General features: G+C 47.7%; 2 protein-coding genes across 2 annotated transcripts in view; one reads left to right on the forward strand and one right to left on the reverse strand.

Annotated features, from left to right (window-relative positions):
- Positions 1-10,991, forward strand: part of RASL12 (RAS-like, family 12) — a 16,266-nt gene extending 5,275 nt beyond the window's left edge. The window contains exons 3-5 of the mRNA XM_006831532.1: positions 6,302-6,375; positions 7,052-7,242; positions 10,616-10,991. Of these exons, the coding sequence (XP_006831595.1) occupies positions 6,302-6,375; positions 7,052-7,242; positions 10,616-10,991 (641 nt within the window). The remainder of the gene's footprint in view (positions 1-6,301; positions 6,376-7,051; positions 7,243-10,615) is intronic.
- Positions 10,992-13,099: 2,108 nt separating this feature from the next.
- Positions 13,100-15,979, reverse strand: SLC51B (solute carrier family 51, beta subunit). The gene is made up of 3 exons (XM_006831533.1): positions 15,883-15,979; positions 14,644-14,734; positions 13,100-13,304 (listed from the first exon to the last, which is right to left on the reverse strand). The coding sequence occupies exons 1-3, from the start codon at positions 15,977-15,979 to the stop codon at positions 13,100-13,102; spliced, it is 393 nt and encodes a 130-aa protein (XP_006831596.1).
- Between the last annotated feature and the right edge of the window lie 1,162 nt (positions 15,980-17,141).

The raw sequence follows: 17,141 nt of genomic DNA on the forward strand, positions 1-17,141 counted from the left end.
ATCTTCTGTTCTTCTAGCCGCTCCAGGTTGGTCTGCTTGTCCTTTCAAGTGGGAATTTCCCATCTCTGGAGATCTGGATGTGGCTGAACCAATTTTTGAAGCAGATGAGAAACCTAGTCTCAATTTATGGTTATATCATGGTATATTGGGAATAGGGATGCACTGGTGTCAGTCAGAACTGGCTCTGCCATTTCTAAGCTGTGCAACCCTGAGCCAATCACCTAGCCTCTCTGAGTTTCCATTTACTAAATTTAGATTTGAGTACTCATTTTTTTTCTTCACAGTTGTTGTTGTTGTTATGTGCCGTGGAGTCGGTTCCGACTCATAGAGACCCTGCACAGGGTTTCCGAGGCTGTAAATCTTTACGGGAGCAGAACGCCTCATCTTTCTCCCGCGGAACATCTGGTAGTTTCGAACTGCTGACCTTGTGGTTCACAGCCCAATTCGTAACCACTACGCTACCAGAGCTCCTTTTTCTTCACAGTTTTGGTATCTATAACCTATGAAGTATAATCTATGGGCATAAAAGTACCGATCTTTGAGAATTACTATATTAAAGATATAACTCATGTAAAAGATCTAGCATAGTGCTTAGTCCACTGTGAATAATGAATATTCCTCCCCCTTTCTTCTCTTTCCTCCTCAAATGACTTTCCACCCAACGGTAGCTGATACTCCCTCAATTAAATCAAATAAATCAGCATGAAATTCTTGTTGTTACCAGCAGGAATTTTATGCCAAATAAATTCTCATATGGAACCCCAAAACTAAAATAAATGAAGGCGTACTTTTATCAGTATAAATGGAATGCAAAGTTCACATTTTAAAAATTTGCTTATTGTAAACTGTCCACTGAGAACAACAGGCTGTCTGGGTGATCTTAGCTTTTTTTTTTTCCTGTTCTTTCCAAAAAACAGACTTTACTTCATAGAATAATTTGAGGTTTGTTTAAAAAAATCATGCAGAAAGCACAGTGAGTTCCCATATGTCCTCTTGCCTTGTGTTTTATGTCGCCTATTAGTATCTTACATTCCTGTGATACATTTGTTGATGAGCCAATATTGGTTTATTATTATTAACTAAAGCCCACAGTTTGCATCATGGTTCACTTTTTGTGTTGTACCATACTATGGATTTTGACAAGTGCATAATATCTTATACCCACCATCACGGTATCATACAGAAGCGCTTCACCGCCTTAAAAATGCCCTGTGCTCCCTCATTGGTCTCTCCCTTTCCCCTGACTCCCTGGTAACCACTGATCTTTTTATTATCTATAGTTGAATGAAATAGCATATTGGAACTGGGTTTTCTTACTTGTTGTTGTTGTTGTGAAGTGCTGGTGAGTTGGTTCCAACCTATAGTGACCTTGTACAGGGTTTCCGAGGAGCAGCTGGTGAGCTTGAACTGCCAACCTTACAGTTCAGGTGGCTTTGCAGTATGGCGCTTTAACCCACAGCACCACACCAGGGAGCTGCAGTCTTGGATTACTACTGTCCTTATTCATAAAAATTGAATAAAGCATTTGTGGATCCTTCCAAGAGTCTTCTGAGGACACCCTATGGCATAGGTTGTACCCCCACCAGATGGCACTGCCTGCAGCTGACTCTGCTGGGATGGAGCAGCTACAATACCTAGAGGAATGTGCTCCTGATCCTGCTGGTACCTGCGAGCCTATCAGTTCAAGCCCAGTGGCCGAGCTGGAAGGAACTTTAGGGCTATATGTTGTTACTAAGTGCCGTGAAGTTGTTAAGTGTTTCTGAGGAGCAGCTGGTGGGTTTGAACTATTGTTGGTTAGCAATCTAGTGCTTATCCTACAGTGCCACACCAGGACTCTTCAGGGCTATTTTGTGCTAAGGTTTTGAAGAATTTTTTTTCTGACGTAGTAGAATCCTGCCTTCCAAGGAGACCCTGAACAGAACTCCAGAGAAAGCAGAGGGGTTCCACTGGTTAAGTTTGGTACAGGGCAGGTGATAGGCTGACAGCCCTAAGAGGTTGTCCCTTGCAGCTCCAGTTTTTATAACCACCTCCCTGCTGGAGTCTTGGTGTGGCGCTGTGGGCTAATGCAGTCAGACTGCAAAGTTGTTAGGACTGCAACGTCAGTGGTTCAAGCTCATCAGCTGCTCTTTGGAAACCCTATACAGGGTCGCTATGGATCAGAATCGACTTGACGGCCCTTAACAACAACAACATGCTACAGTGGAGGAAATGGGTCCAGGTATCTGGGTCCTCTTGGCCAAGGTGACCAAATGGGTCTGAGCATAACTCATTGGATTAGCAGAGACCAGCACCCAAAGGAAATGGGATGCAGGATGGGTTATATACTGACTGACTGGGGAGAGGCCAGAGCAAGGAATCGGAGACATGGTTAGAGAATTGAGGACAAGTGTGAGCTGGGTGGAGTGGGAAGGAAAGGGAACATTTCCAAACAGAGTAACCCAAAAGACAGCGTCTGCCTAGTTCAAATACTGCTTGGAACATGCTTATACTAAAAATTTCTTGTTGTCTATCTGAATTTCAGATTTAGCTGAGCATTTTATCTGGCAACTTCCCTCCAGCCTATCTTTCTCCCACCCTCCTAATTCATGCCCCTCATAGAGGGGCTCACAAGAAGAGCCTACTATAGGGCTGGCTGAGTCCTTTCAGCATTCTGACCTGGCTGTGGACTGGGCAGACTGTCAAGGGGCAGGGGTGGGCAGCAGTCTTTAGTAGCTAATTACTTTGACCTTCGATTCCACATTCAGCTCTGAGAGCCCATAGGCTGAAGAGATGACCAGACATCCTCCCCCAGGGAATTCTGGGAGGCTAGTGCCACTAGTCAGGGGTTCTATCCCACTGGGAAAAAGCCTTCCAGCCACTCCCCCGTCCTTCTCGCAGCAGCACATGACTCTGGGACCAGCTCCTTTCCTTCTGTGGAGAAAGGATCTGAATGCTCAGGGGGAGAGTGAGGTATCAGGCAGCTGTTGCTAAGGCAACTCTTTATTCTTTTCAGAGTTTTTCTAAAAACTTGAGTTCATTTGGGGAGCCCCTTGAGGGTAGAGACTTGTCTTATTCATTACCCTTCCATCATTTAGCACAGTACCAGGCACAACATAGATGCTCTAAACTACAGGACAAAGTTTTGGTTTTAGGATTACTCTCTAAAGAAGAATTGCTGTTATAATCCCCATTCTACAGATGGAGATAATTGAGGTGGAGAGGGCTGTTTATGCCTAAGATCAAAGCGGAAGAAGTGCTAATCACTCCAGTTGTCCTCTTCTAGGGGTACTCTGGGTTCAGAGGCCTTTATGGCACTGGGCTCTCTAAGCCTCAGTTTCTCCATGTGAAAGATGAGACTAAGTGATATTACTTGTAGAAAAGTTGCCTTGTTGAAGAATGGCACTGTTGGAGATGGAAGGAGCCGAGGGACCCAGTACCTGTAAATGCTCTTTGCTGACTAATCCCATCAATGCACAGCCACCAAAGAAGGTGGGGCTCTTCTCTCACAAAGGGGCTGGGCTATCTCACCTGACTTAGCTTCTGGTCCTGTGCACATTGACAGGTAGACCAGCATCTCTTTGTTGGGAGGTTCTGCTCATATCCTCCATTTGAGTGAAGATAAGACCTTCTGTTGGTCTCAGTTCCCCTGACCCCAGAGCAGGTGCCAAGCTCCACCTCCCTCTCCAGTGTTAGAGACCACAGAATATTATTTAGAGCTAGGAGCTATGGAGCCCACAAATTTAGGGACACCAGGGTCCCCTGAAGGCAGGGCTTTGACAATGGGAAGATTAGATAATAAACTTTGATTTTGCTACCAACCTGCTGTGTGACTTAGAAAAGTGCATCCCCTTCTCTGACCTCTGAGGCCAGTCACCTCAGCATTGGGGAAACTGGACAAGATGGCTCCTGAGGCTTCTCCCAGCGCACCCATGCATGTTCTGTTTGCTCAGCTGTTTGGTCTCTTTTGAGGCTGTTGTTCAGCTCTGACTCTAACCCCCAAAAGCTGGAGGATCAGCTGATCTACCCGTCAACCAATGGAATAGCCAAGCCTAGAAGACCAGAGTTCAAGCTCCTTCTGCTGATAGGATACTGTGAGGCACTGGACTAGTTCTTCCCGTCCCTGAGCCTCTCGTCATTATCATCTCTCTACAATGGGACTAACAGCAACCTTAAAGGCTATTGTGCTGCAAGGGGCTACAGGAGACCAGGGTTGGGCTAGCACTTTTCCCGTAGTCTGGCAGAGCAAGCTCCTGTTTTGGGGTGGGCTGGGCCAGGGGTGGAGGGTGGAGGAACACACAGTCTAAAGGATGTGCATCAACAACTCTGGCAGGGAAAGAAAAACCTGAACAAGATGTAGGCATCTAGGGACAGTTTTCCATGGACCAAATATAGTTAAACATTTAGGACATTTTTTTCCATTCATATTTTTGTCTTTGAATAAGAGCAGCTACTTATCCAAGTCCCCCAAGCAGGCTGGGGACGAGAAGCTGCCTGTGATTTGTTCTGGATGTTAGAGGATCTGGAATGTGTCCAGGCCCCGCTTGGCTGCCAGTGGCCCTCACTGAGAAGTGTTGGACTGCAGATTCAGCCAGGGTTGGGGGGTGCGCTTCTTATGGTGGAATGCTGCTGGGAATGCAGAGGGGGCCCCAAGTTCTATCCAGAAGGATCCTCTTCAAGGGCGCTTGGGGCAGGGAAAAGTGAAAGCCCATTGCACACACATACATGGCCCAAAGCATAAGGGCAGGGTGGGGAGTAGGGAGAATGATCACTGAGATGGCAGGAAGGGCCTCTCTCTGTGCCTGGCCTCTGCTGCTTTCTCATGTGTGAGGTCGTGAGAACTTATTAAAAGAGAGAAAGAGAGCGCGTTTTTGTGTGCGTGTGTGCATATAAAAACTGCAAGAATCCAAATAAGGTCAGTTTCCTGGGTTTGACCATTGCACAATGGTTATTTAAGATGTTATCATTGGGGGAAGCTGGTGGCAAGGTACACAGGGACTCCGTGTATTATTTTGCGACTTGATGGAGTCTAAAAATTATTCTTAAAGAAAAAAAAATTATCTGGACATGTGAATCTGCTCTGTGAGCTGTGGAATACCACAGCCCCCATTACTGTTTTCCAGGCACTTATGGGGGTCCTACAAGGAGCTCTAAAGGCGTTCTGGTAGCATAGTGGTTATGAATTAGGCTGTGAACCACAAGGTCAGCAGTTCGAAACTACCAGCTGTTCCGCAGGAGAAAGATGAGGCTTTCTGCTCCTTTAAAGATATACAACCTCAGAAACCCTGTGCAGAGTTGCTGTGAGTCGGAAACGACTCCACGGCACTTAACAACAACAACAATATAAGGAGCTCTGGTGGCGTAGTGGTTACGAATCAGGCTGCGAACCGCAAGGTCAGTAGTTCGAAACTACCAGCTGTTCGCGGGAGACATATGAGGCTTTCTGCTCCTGTAAAGATTTACAGCCTCGGAAACCTTGTACAGAGTCACTATGAGTCGGAACCGACTCCACGGCACATAACCACCACCACCATGAGGGTCCTATAAAAAAGGTCTTCTCCAGTCCACATGCAGGGTGGGCCTTTAGCATGGTGCCTGGTACAGAGTAAAGGCCTGAAAATGTGAGTCAGTGATATCCCATAATTCTCATTTTTAAAGGAGAAAACAATATCTGGGAGATGTAGTGACTTGGCCAAGTCGTACAGCTAGAAAGTGACTGAAGTTGGGTTTGATCCTATGTCTCCAAAGGGAAAACTTTTAACAAAAGCATGTTCCTTTGCTGTTAAATTGATGGTGAATATTCTTGGAACTTCTAAATGGGATTCGACCCCCTCTACTCTATCTGGTCCACTTGATTTTTCCTTGTCTCTGCTCTACTGGGGGCCCGAGGGCTGTCCTTGTCGGCTTCCTGTGATCCAGGTACTGTGGTTACAGGGGAAGGGTGGAGGGCTGGCAGTACAGCTCCTGAGGCTTCCGTCTCTTAGCCACTCCGTGCATCACATGCTCCATCCTGCCAGCTTCGTGGTGTAGGCCCAGTACACAGTCTCAGCCCCCATGACGTGCTCTGTGAGTGACCTCTTCTCCTATGGGCTCTGACATGTGGAACAGCATCTCCTTGGTGCAGGTTCTGCTCACTGCATCCTCCATGTGAATGAAAGATGAGGACCCTCCATCAGTCCCAGCTCAGCCAGCCCAGAGTAGATTCTGAGGATCCCCACCCCAAGGCCCTTCAGAGTCTAGCACAGAGGGAAGCTGGGACTCAAATCGAGTCCCCCATCAAGGCAGTCTGCCTTGCCTCTGACCCAGCTGACTATCTGTGTTTCAGAGGACACCTACAGCTCTGAAGAGACCGTGGACCACCAGCCTGTCCTCCTGAGGGTCATGGACACGGCAGACCCGGTAACGTCACTGCATTACCCATGGAGTGCTGAGAATCGGCACAGCCACCGTACAGGCCTCAGGGGCCTGACGCTCCCAGTTTGCTATGTGACCCTGACCTCTCAGAGCCTGAATCATTTCATTTGCCAAATGAGGAGGGATGGGATGTGGGCTGGGGAGGTCTCATGACTGCTGGTATCCTGCTCCGAGGCTCTGTGTTTGTGCATCCTGGAAACAGGTGCACTGGAGGGTGTACACAGATACTCCTGGTCAACGCCCCTCAGCCAAAGTCCCCTATCCCTCCCACACACATTCTCTCTGTGTTCCCGTCACCCCCTGCCTAGGCTGAATGCCAGTTATTCTGAGAAGAACCCGAAGGGAGAGCACGAACTTGACCCCAAACCAGCAGTGCCCAGGGATAGCCAGGTCTCCATAGGAGCCACGCCAGAGTCTTTGGCTCTGTGTCCCACAGGCCAAAGTCTCCAAGTCTCTGGCTGGGTAGTGGGAGGGAGGTTCATGAGACAATGTTTCCTTTCAGGCCAAGCCAAGTCCACACTCAAATGCCCCTTTGAAAAGCGCTCCGCTGGGGAACAATATACAAAGACCCTGGAATGGGGAGGTGGAATGGAGTGGCTCAGGTGAGGCCTTTACCTCGACCTTCTCTGCCCCTGATTGCGTCTTCCCTCTTCTGCCCCAGGACACCCCCAGGAACTGTGAACGCTACCTGAACTGGGCCCATGCCTTCCTGGTAGTGTATAGTGTTGACAGCCGCCAGAGCTTTGAGGGCAGCAGTAGCTACCTGGAGCTGCTCGCGCTACATGCAAAGGAGACCCAGCGTGGTTACCCTGCTGTGCTGCTGGCCAACAAGCTGGACATGGCCCAGTACAGGTGAGCACAGGCACTCACCCCATGTCTTTGGAACTGACTTTCTAGTGAAGAGAGGTGCAGTCTTCAGGGGTTATTTGGTAGTTAAGAACCCTTGTAGGTGCTGTTGAGTCAATTCCAAGAGCATGTGTGCAGAGTCAGACGGCTCCATGGGGAAGCCAGCTGCCAGGCCTGCCTTCAGAGGTACCTCCCAGTGGGCTCAGGCTGCCAACCTTTGGCTAGCAGTTAAGCACTGAACTGTTTGAACCATCCAGGGACTCCAGTAAGAGCAATTGTTGTTGTTGCTGTTAAGTGCCATCAAGTCAGTTCTGACCCATAGCGACTTTGTGTAGGGTTTCCAAGGAGCAACTGGTGAGCTTGAACTGCTGACCTTGCAGTTCAAACCGACTTTGCAGTCCAGCGCATTAACCCACAGTGCCACACCAGGACTCTTAGACATAACACTGGCAGTGATGAGCAATAATCCACTCTAATTCAGGTAAAAAGGGACTGTGATAGATGAATGCCATGGGTTTTGTCTTCAGGCAGGGCAGTGACAGGAAGGGAAGGGCATTTGGACCACATAGGAACCTGAAAGTCAGAAGAGAAGGCACTTCTATCCCCAGGGGATCCTGTGGTCTTTCTTGGCATTACCCTTTCTTTTCAGGACCTATGTGACCTTCCATTCCCACTTCTTGATGCTGATTCAGGCGTCAGTGCCCAATTCCAATGCTAGAGAGAGACACTCTGATTGGCTCCTTTGGGTCAAGTGTCTGCTGTGGTCCATTTAGCTCTCACCTCACCCAAGTATGGTCCCAGGCTTGCCCATAGTTGGCTATGCTGAAGGCAGATTCTCGTATTCTGGTAAAGAGTTGGGTTTGAATCAGAGGTCATAGATTGGGCCAGAGGGCACATTACCATGGAATGCTGTAGCTGTATTTTACTTGGCTGGTACCGTGTTTTAAGAAAACATGGAATTGGAATGTTTTTGAGGTGGGGCATGCTCCTTTCATCTGACCACAGGCCCTACCACTGCCAGTGGTTTGCTTCCACCCTCTCTACACATCTAAGTTGTCTGCCTGCCTGCCCTGAGGCATTTGAAATTGATACCTACCCTTGAAGAGTAATCCCACTGGACTTCAATATTCCTCCTATGTGACCAATCCACCTAGGAGGTGTAAGGCAAGACCCATATTGTGGCAGGGAAGAGATGGAACTGGAAAGCCCCCTTTCCCCTGGTCACAGGCGGAGCCTAGATGGGAAACCCTCTCTGATCACAGTGCTGCCGCACACTAGTGGGAGGCCCATTGACTAGTTTTAGCAAGAAGAGAACCCTTTGCTTCAAGCTGGTCAAATGGATAATGGGCAGACGGTTGGGTGGTCTCATAAAGTCCTCAGACCCAGACAAAATATATCTCAAGGAATGAAGAACATTCTGACAGTGATCTTAAAAGCCACTGAAGGTGGTCTTTGAGGAATTACAGAGCCTGGGAGAGGGGTGAAAAGATCCATTTTGGTGTAGGTGAAAACTACAGACCATTAATTCTAACTACAATCTTTGCTGAAGCGATTATCTAATAATGATTTGAGAGCAAATAATAAAGAATATAGGGCTCATCAGTTCACTAAGAATAAGCCATGACAGTTTTATCTCCGTTCTTTGATCGAGTTTAAAGGTTAGTAGATTTGGAGTTGGTGGACCCAGTAAATCTAACTTTTAATCTAACAATGGCCAGTGTATCCCATGATTGTTTTGTAGATGGTGGTTCCCAAACCACTGATAACATCTTCACGAGGCTGCAACCAATGAAAAAAAATAAAAGGAGCCCTGGCAATGCCATGGATTAAACATTGGGCTACTAACTGCAAGATTGTCAGTTCAAACCCATCAGCAACTCCATGAGAGAAAGATGAGGCATTCTGTTTCAGAAACGATTTCATCCTTGAAAACCCTATGGGGCAATTCTACTCTGTTCTATAGAGTCGCTATGAGTCAGAATCCACGCAATGCAGTGGGGAGGAGCAAAATAAGAGAAGAAAAAGGATGATGTTGTAGATTTATGTCACTAATTCATGCACACGCATGTGCACACACATGGGAGACCTTGTTTCTGAAAACCCATTAATCAAGCTCCCACAATGACTTGATTAGACTCAGGTTCATCATAAAAGCAAATAATACCAAGTAATTCTGCTCCTTGGAACCCTATACAGGGTCACTATAGGTTGAAACTGACTCAACGACACTTAATAGTGACAACAGTTCTTTCAGGGAGATTCCTCAGGACATGAAAGGGAAGTGGAGTAGATGCTCCGCCCCTGACCCTCTTTGTTCCTCTGATACTCATCCCACCTTCCACCATGGGGCAGCTAGCCCACTAATGGCCCCCTACTCCTGATACATTAACCTTGGCTGAGAAATCTCTTCCTACCGGTACCCTACCCTAGCATCTCCTCCCATTTCATGGCTGTGCCATTGTCCTTATGAATTGTGGTTGAAGGAGCTCAGCAGTGGGTGGCCATGGGCCCCTGTCTTTTTCCTCCCACCTAGATTCCCATGGTTTTCAAGTAGGAAGCTTCCAGAACATTCTCAGTTACAAGTATCCTATTCCACCATCATAGGAGTTGGTATAGAACTAAGTTGGGAATAGGAGCTATTCCATCTCTCCTATCTCCCCCCTGCCCCCATCCATGAACTGTTGTCACTGTTCTCGTCTACCCAACATCAGGGAAGGCAGACAAAACTCACAAGACTCAAGAACCAAAGGTCTCCTGAGTCATCATGGCCCACCATGCCTCTGTAGACTCTGTGGTCTAACACCCTTCAAACAGCTGCCTTTCTGTAGAGCTGATCCCACAAGCCAGGGCTGTGGGTGGCCCATTTCTTGCCAAGGGACCCATGTTGTGGCGAGAAGAAATGGGACTGGAAGTGGCCTGCTTTCTCTGGCCACAGGCAGGGCCTAGCATGGGAGGCTTTGGGCCAGTTCTTCCCTCTCGCCTAGCTGCATTCCTAAATTTTGGCTCTGGGAACATAGTTGTTATTAAGTGCCGTCGAGTCGGTTCTGACGTGTAGCAATCCTGTATAGGGTTTCTGAGGAGCAGCTGGTAGGTTTGAACCACTGTCGTCTTGGTTATCTTACAGCACCACACCGGGAGCACTGACTATGCCAGGTACTGTGCTGAGTACTAGACACAAAGTGTCTTTCTTAATCCTCACAACAACCCTACGAGTCAGATGTCATGATCCCATTCTACTGACAAGAAAACTGAAACTCCAAGACATTAATTTGACCCCAGGTTGTCCAACTAGAGGTTGGAGAGCTGGTATAGGCCCGGTCTGCCTGATTTGGAAGAACGTTCTCCTAACTTCTCTGCCCCACCTTGTTTTCCTTACCAGGCAGGTGTCCAAAGCAGAGGGTGCGGCTTTGGCAGGCAGGTTCGGGTGCCTGTTTTTCGAGGTCTCTGCTTGCCTGGACTTTGAGCATGTGCAGCATGTCTTCCATGAGGCGGTGCGGGAGGCACGGCGGGAACTGGAGAAGAGCCCCCTGGCCCGACCCCTCTTCATCTCTGAGGAGAGGGCCTTGCCCCACCAGGCCCCACTCACCGCCCGGCATGGGTTGGCCAGCTGCACCTTCAACACACTCTCCACTGTCAGCCTGAAAGAGATGCCCACTGTGGCCCAGGCCAAGCTGGTCACCGTGAAGTCATCCCGGGCTCAGAGCAAGCGTAAGGCACCCACCCTGACCCTACTGAAGGGCTTCAAGATCTTCTGAGTCTCCCCTCTCAGCATCCCAGACTTGGTGGCCGAGCAGGGCTCAGGACAGAAGCTGGCTTCTCATCACCAGCCTTTCCCTCTGGTGAACAGCTGATCCCTCCTGCAGCTCCAGGCTGTGTCCCTGACACTCAGTCACAGTGCCAGCTGAAGGGACAGGCAGGATGTTGTTCCTAATGCCTTCAGGTCCTGGTCTCCATGGAAATCCTGAAGGGAAGAAGCCACTATGACGCCCAGAAATTTCAGTGTCGCCTGGTGTCACCACACCCTCTCTGCTCTAGACACAGCTGGGCCAGGAATGGACAGCTCTTGATGGCACTGTATGTGAACTGCAAGGTTGGTGGTTCAAACTCACCAGCCACTCCTTGGAAATCCTACGCAGTCACTATGAGTTGGAAGCAACTTGATGGCACTTAACAACAAAAACAAAAGCCTAAGGAGCCCTGGTGGCGTAGTAGGTTACTTGTTGGGCTGCTAACTGCAAAGTCAGCTGTTCAAACCCACCACCTGCCACAGTTTTGGATTTTCAGTCTCCAAAAAATAAATGAGTGGATTTAAGGTCAGCCTACAGGAGAGACAGCCCTGAGGTCCTAGCACCACCTGATGGAGAGGAAGGGGAAAGCGGGTGCTGCTTTTAGAGGCGGGAGCCTGACCTTCTGGATGTCTTCTGACCTCCCAGAAACCCTAGGCAAGGCTTGCAGCCAAGCCGACCCCACAGATTTTCAAGTGAAAGCTAGTTAAAATAATCCTATGGTCAGCCTTGAAGAAGTCCCAGGAAGGGATATTTCCAGCGCTTTGCTGCTCCTCAACAAGAGTAGAAGGAAGGGCTATGGGTTGTCTGGAGTATGGCGGCTCTGAGGTTTCTTTCTCTCACAGGCAAGGCTCTCCTGTTTGTCCACCATTAAGAACTTTATCCGCAGACCCTCAGGACCAGCCTCCTCAGCTTTAATGACCAAAACCGCAGAGCAGAGTCATTCTGTCCAGTGACAATCACCCAGGATTCCAGGGCGCCCACAATTGGTAGTATCAAATGCCACCCACCAATCACTCTTCGCATGCTCAGGGCTCTGGGAAAAACAGAGTGTAAACAGATTATACTTGTTTGTAGTCCACTCTAAAAGAGCCCTCAACTGCTAACAGGCTAACAGGCGAGCAGTTTGAACCCACCAGCTGTTCTGGGGAAGAAAGATGAGACTGCCTTTTTTTCATAAAGATTACAGTCTTAGAAACCCTATGGTGCAGTTCTACCTTATTCTATAGGGTCACTTGGGTTTATTTGGGTTTTTGGTAGTCTCATTTGGCAGGATCCAGAATAGGTCTGAGTGTTCAAAGGCCATATTTGAAAGATAGAACCTAAAGCATTTATGGTTCACAAAACAAATTTCTGCCAAAGCTGTGTTGCCATCACAACTGTGTACCAAAACACAGTGGTTCATACACGGAATTGGACATTCTGTTGGACACTGATGTGACTTGGGATCCTACGGTTTAAAAAAAGTCTCAGGAAAGTGCCTCACAGTCAAAAAGTTCCATACGTGTTCTGTTCTTATTTTTGCTTTCAAACTTTTGTTTACCACAGGGCTTCTGGCCCAGAGGAGGTCTTTCTTGGACACAGCATAGAAGCAGGTAAAAGAGGGCTGTGCTGGTTGGAAGGATGAGAGTGGGATTCTGAATCCAAAATCATGCTCCTTCCTCTCTCCGCTACCCCAAGATCATGGATGGAAAAGCCCAGCCCTCATCCAGCCTCTAGCTCCATTTGACGGAGAAGCAGAGGTCAGAGGGAGGCTGAGAATCTTGGCCAAGCTTTCTGAGACCCAGGCCTGCTATGGATTTGCACTTTTGCTCCAAGCTTTTTTGTGTGCGAGAACCACGGCTATTTGAACAAGCTATGCAATCCTAGCTGCCCACTTCTGAAAGCATTTTTAATAAAGTTTTCTTTTAACAACAATTTTTTAGTTTAATTGTAGTTTAATCATTTTGTTGGCTAACTGAAAAATAAGATAAAATAAAAATTAAGCTGCTTGGAAGAGGCTGCAAAACCTGAGAAATCTAAAGTCAGTGAATCTGAGTAGGGCCTTGGCTGGATGGGGGCCAAGGCAGGGTGAGGGATTAGCTTTCAGATTCTGTTGGGTCTGGAAAAAGAACTGAAGGGACATCGTTCTCTTTTAATTCAATTTCCACTTGGGCCAAGTTTGGGTTTTCTGAGAGCAGAGTTTCTCTTTGGGTGTTCACTGTGTTGTCATCTTTGTTGCTGGCCTCGGTCAAATACAGGACGGCTGGAGTTTGTTTTTCTGGTGGCAGCATCTTCTGATTTCTAGGAAGAGAGGAGACACTTTTGAACATGTGTTTCCTGAGTTGGGATACTGAATGATTAGGGAAGAACTGGGGAGTCCCTAATGAGTTAAGAGAGTTTGCCGGGAAAATCCTCCATGTGGCTTTGAGAGCTACTGGGAAGAAGCTGAGATTATCTGATGCTCCTTCCGCAGAGAGAGAGCTCACACTTGCATGTCATTGTCTCACCAACTTTTCACCACCTGTGAGCTCAACTATTCTCACCATCCCCCTCCTCTTACAGTTGATGAGATGTGGCATCTAAGCCTGGGACATGCACTTAGGTCTCCTGACTCTGAATCATGTGTTCTTTCTACCAAAGCACACTTGTCTCAGATCCCAAGACTGTCACCCTACTTAGTGCAGGTCCTGGCCACCCACTCCCCTAACAAATAACTGCAGGAATTTCCTAATGAGTCCCCCTGCTTCCTTCTCCAAACCAGTTCACATACCCAAGACATGATGTGAGCACGTATCACTCCCCAGCTCAAGCACCTTCAGTGGCTCCCTACTACCCATTTTTAAGCCCTTGCATGATTTTTTGTTTTGTTCATTACTACATTTCAGTCTTACTTCATTGACTCTCCCAAATCTACCCTCCTTCCAAGTTGGTTTTACTCAAGGTACCACTAGACTTACAATTTCATGGAGAAATAAAGTCAGATGTGATTTCTTCCCTCAAGGAACTCTCAAGTTAGTCCCAGTTACATATTAGAATTGTCCTGCCTCAGATCCATTAGGTCAAAACCAGTCAAGATGAGGTCCAGTATTCTGTATTTTTAATATTCTTCATTGACTGATTTCTTTGTGCATCCAGGGTTAAGGAGCTTTGTAGTAAGGTTCCTCAGCTGATCTCAAGTCTCTGTCGGACCCTGCATTTGGGCTTGGAGAAGGGACCAGCTTCCCCCTTGAACTGCATTCTTTACTCTGCAGTAACTACCATTTACTTAGCACTCACCACAGTCCCAGGGGGAAGGAACTCTTTATCACTGCCATTTATAGAAGAAACAGTGGTTCGGACATGGCGAGTGACAGAACTGGGATTTGAACCAGGTCTGTGTGACTGCAGAGCCAGAGATCTTAACCTCTGAGGCACACCAGCCTCAGCCCTATCTGCTGGCCAGGTACAGGGTGGAGAGGAGTGGATGTGCTAGTCAGGAACAGTTGCTGGTTTTTTCAATAACTTTCCTGAAATGGCCCTAAAGGTTGCATATTGCAGAACCAGAGGATGGACAGGCAAAGCCTCTAGGTGACCCCTGCCTGGGCAGAGTCTGCCCCCACATCAGTGTTTGCCTCGATACTCCTTCCCAGGAAGAGGATACCTGTTTGCCTGGATACTCCTTCCCAGGAGGACGGCGCTTATGACAACCACTACGGAAGCCAGGACGAGCATGGCGTAATTCCAAGGAGATGCTGGACGAGAGGGGCACAGAAGACAGAGTTAAGGAAGAGGTCAGGTGGCCTGCAGGTGCACTGAGGGTTGGGGTTTAGTCTTAATCTGAGCTCACAGTCTTAACTGCCCCTTGCTGTAGACAGGGTGTTGTGGGGGTGAGCCTCTGCTCTGGGGAACCATCACTGGGCAAAGGGGGGTGGCCAGATAGCAAAATCTGTCCTGGAGAAGCCCAACTCTAATGGGGAAGATGGCACTGCAGTTGCGTTGTTGTTGATGTTAAGTGCTGTCGAGTTGGTTCCGACTCATAGTGACCCTGTATAATAAGGTTTCCAAAGTGCAGCTGGTGAGTTGAAACTGCCAACCTTGTGGTTCAGACACAGTGGAGAAGAAAACTGTACAGGAAAAGAAGTTGGTCAAGACTAACCACACTCTTCAATACTGCTGGCTGACCTTGTGTCATTGGAAAGGAAAGAAGAAAAGAAGGTTGGCAACAGAGAATACATAAAACAGTTCATCTGAATGTGGTTGGTCAAGATTTGTCCACACTGTACTTCCATCCAACCTCAGAGTGTTTGCGTTTGTTGTTCCCTCTGCCTGGAATGTTCTTTTCCTCATACATACTTCATAGCTAACTCGTTTGCTTCTTGCAAGCCTTCCTTCAAATGTCACTTTCTTATCCAGACCTTACTCAACCAACTCACCCAGTGCCTCCACCTGTGCCATACACTTCCCAGAATTCTCTTGCTTAAGTTTTATTACACATCACGAATACACTTCGCGTTTTAATTATTTAATTGTTTATTTTCTGTCTCCTCCACTATAATGCATGCTCCACCAGGATAGATTTTTGTATTTTATTCATTACTGTAACTAACCCCAGTGCCAAGGACAGAGCCTAGTGCACAGTAAGAGCTGAATAAATATTTGTTGAATGATTGAATGGATGAGCAAATGAGTGATTATACTGGCAGGAGGAGGGTGCCATTTGGCCCCACATCCTGTTACACTCCCCCTTACCCCACAATGTGCCAGACTCAGAGGGGTCCTGGGATGCTCAACCTCAGTCCCTGCCATGGAAGAATGTATAATCTGTCAGGGGCTTCAGTCAAATTCTGCTCTTTGTGTTGAAAAGCACAACCCCCCCCACCCCAAATCTCCTGCCACTTACCATCTTCTACCCGAAAAGCCCAAAGCATTTCTTCCAGCAACTCCTGAGGCACAGGAGTGCCAGCTAGGGCTCCGGCAGCCCCCTCACTGTGGCTCATGCTGCTTCTGGTTGGGCTGTATTTCTGGCAACAGACTATTCAGAACTTCTTGGCCCCCTGGGTGCCCTTTTGGTCCTGAAGATCTCTGGAAACAAAGCAGAATGTGATTGGCTATCCCGCCCTAGTTTGATCTCCTCTCCCTGTTCAGGGAGTTCCTGGATGGCACAAAAGTGTAGGGCTCTATGTGAAAGGTTAGAAGAGGTACCTTGCAAGAAAGTCCTGGTGGTCTGCTTTTGGAAAGTCACAGCCTTGAAAACCCTATGGAGCAGTTCTACTCTGCACACATGGAGTGTCCATGAGTTAGAATTGACTAGACAACAACTCTGCCCAAAACTATTATCTTAGGCTGGGTCCTCTAGAGAAGCAAAACCAGTGACATTTATATATGCATATATACAAAGAAGTTTATAGCAAGGAAATGGCTCACCGTTGTAGAGTCCCAGGTCCCCAGTGGAAAAGAGGCAAGCTTTTCCTGCATGGCCATTATTTTGCGAGCAGCCTACACCCCCAAGGAAACATCCTTTCAATTAATTGGCTGCTCATAGCCAATCATCATAGAATTAACTATGTCTGTATCAGGTTTCATCACCATGGTGATAACCACATCTCAACTACCACTGGGAATCCTGGCCCAGTCAAGGTGACACAAAACCTTAACTCACACCAACCAATCCAACAATAGCCCAAACTGAGGAGACTCAGGGTAGTAGAGAGGAGAGACCATAGGATAGAAATGACTCAAAGGTTTATTAAAACTCCTAATGGAAGGCGGCTTGATCCGAAAAGGAGAACAGAGGACACCTCTACCTTTCTTGCCTGCCCAAAATATCACCACTCCGCTTCTGCAACCCCCAGCACATCTTCGTTGAGGTTCCTTTGCAAAATGTTCTACTCCATACCCATGGTTCTCCTGGGGTAGCCAATTACAAAATCCTATCTTTCCCATGTGACACAAATAGGTCTCCTTCTTGGGAATTGGCACACCAGTAACTGAGCTGAGATTAAGGAACCTCTGGTGCTATAGGATAAGCACCGACTGTTAACTGCAAAGTCGACAGTTCAAACACACTAGTAGATCCTTGGAAACCCTATTCAGGGTTGCTATGAGTCAGAAGTGATTTAGCAACAACAACATGGTTGCTGAAACCTGTGATACTAAGGG

This window comes from Chrysochloris asiatica, unplaced genomic scaffold (genome assembly GCF_000296735.1).
Source record: "Chrysochloris asiatica unplaced genomic scaffold, ChrAsi1.0 scaffold00004, whole genome shotgun sequence".
In the NCBI taxonomy this organism is placed as follows: Eukaryota; Metazoa; Chordata; class Mammalia; order Afrosoricida; family Chrysochloridae; genus Chrysochloris; species Chrysochloris asiatica.

Bases quoted from the DNA above. Each gene is read 5' to 3' on its own strand.
- SLC51B (XM_006831533.1), bottom strand. From the start codon at position 15,979: ATGAGCCACAGTGAGGGGGCTGCCGGAGCCCTAGCTGGCACTCCTGTG. The intron at 14,735-15,882 runs GTAAGTGGCAGG...CCTCTCGTCCAG, and splicing joins GGCTTTTCGGGTAGAAGATG to CATCTCCTTGGAATTACGCC. The intron at 13,305-14,643 runs GTATCCTCTTCC...CTCTCTTCCTAG, and splicing joins AGGAGTATCCAGGCAAACAG to AAATCAGAAGATGCTGCCAC.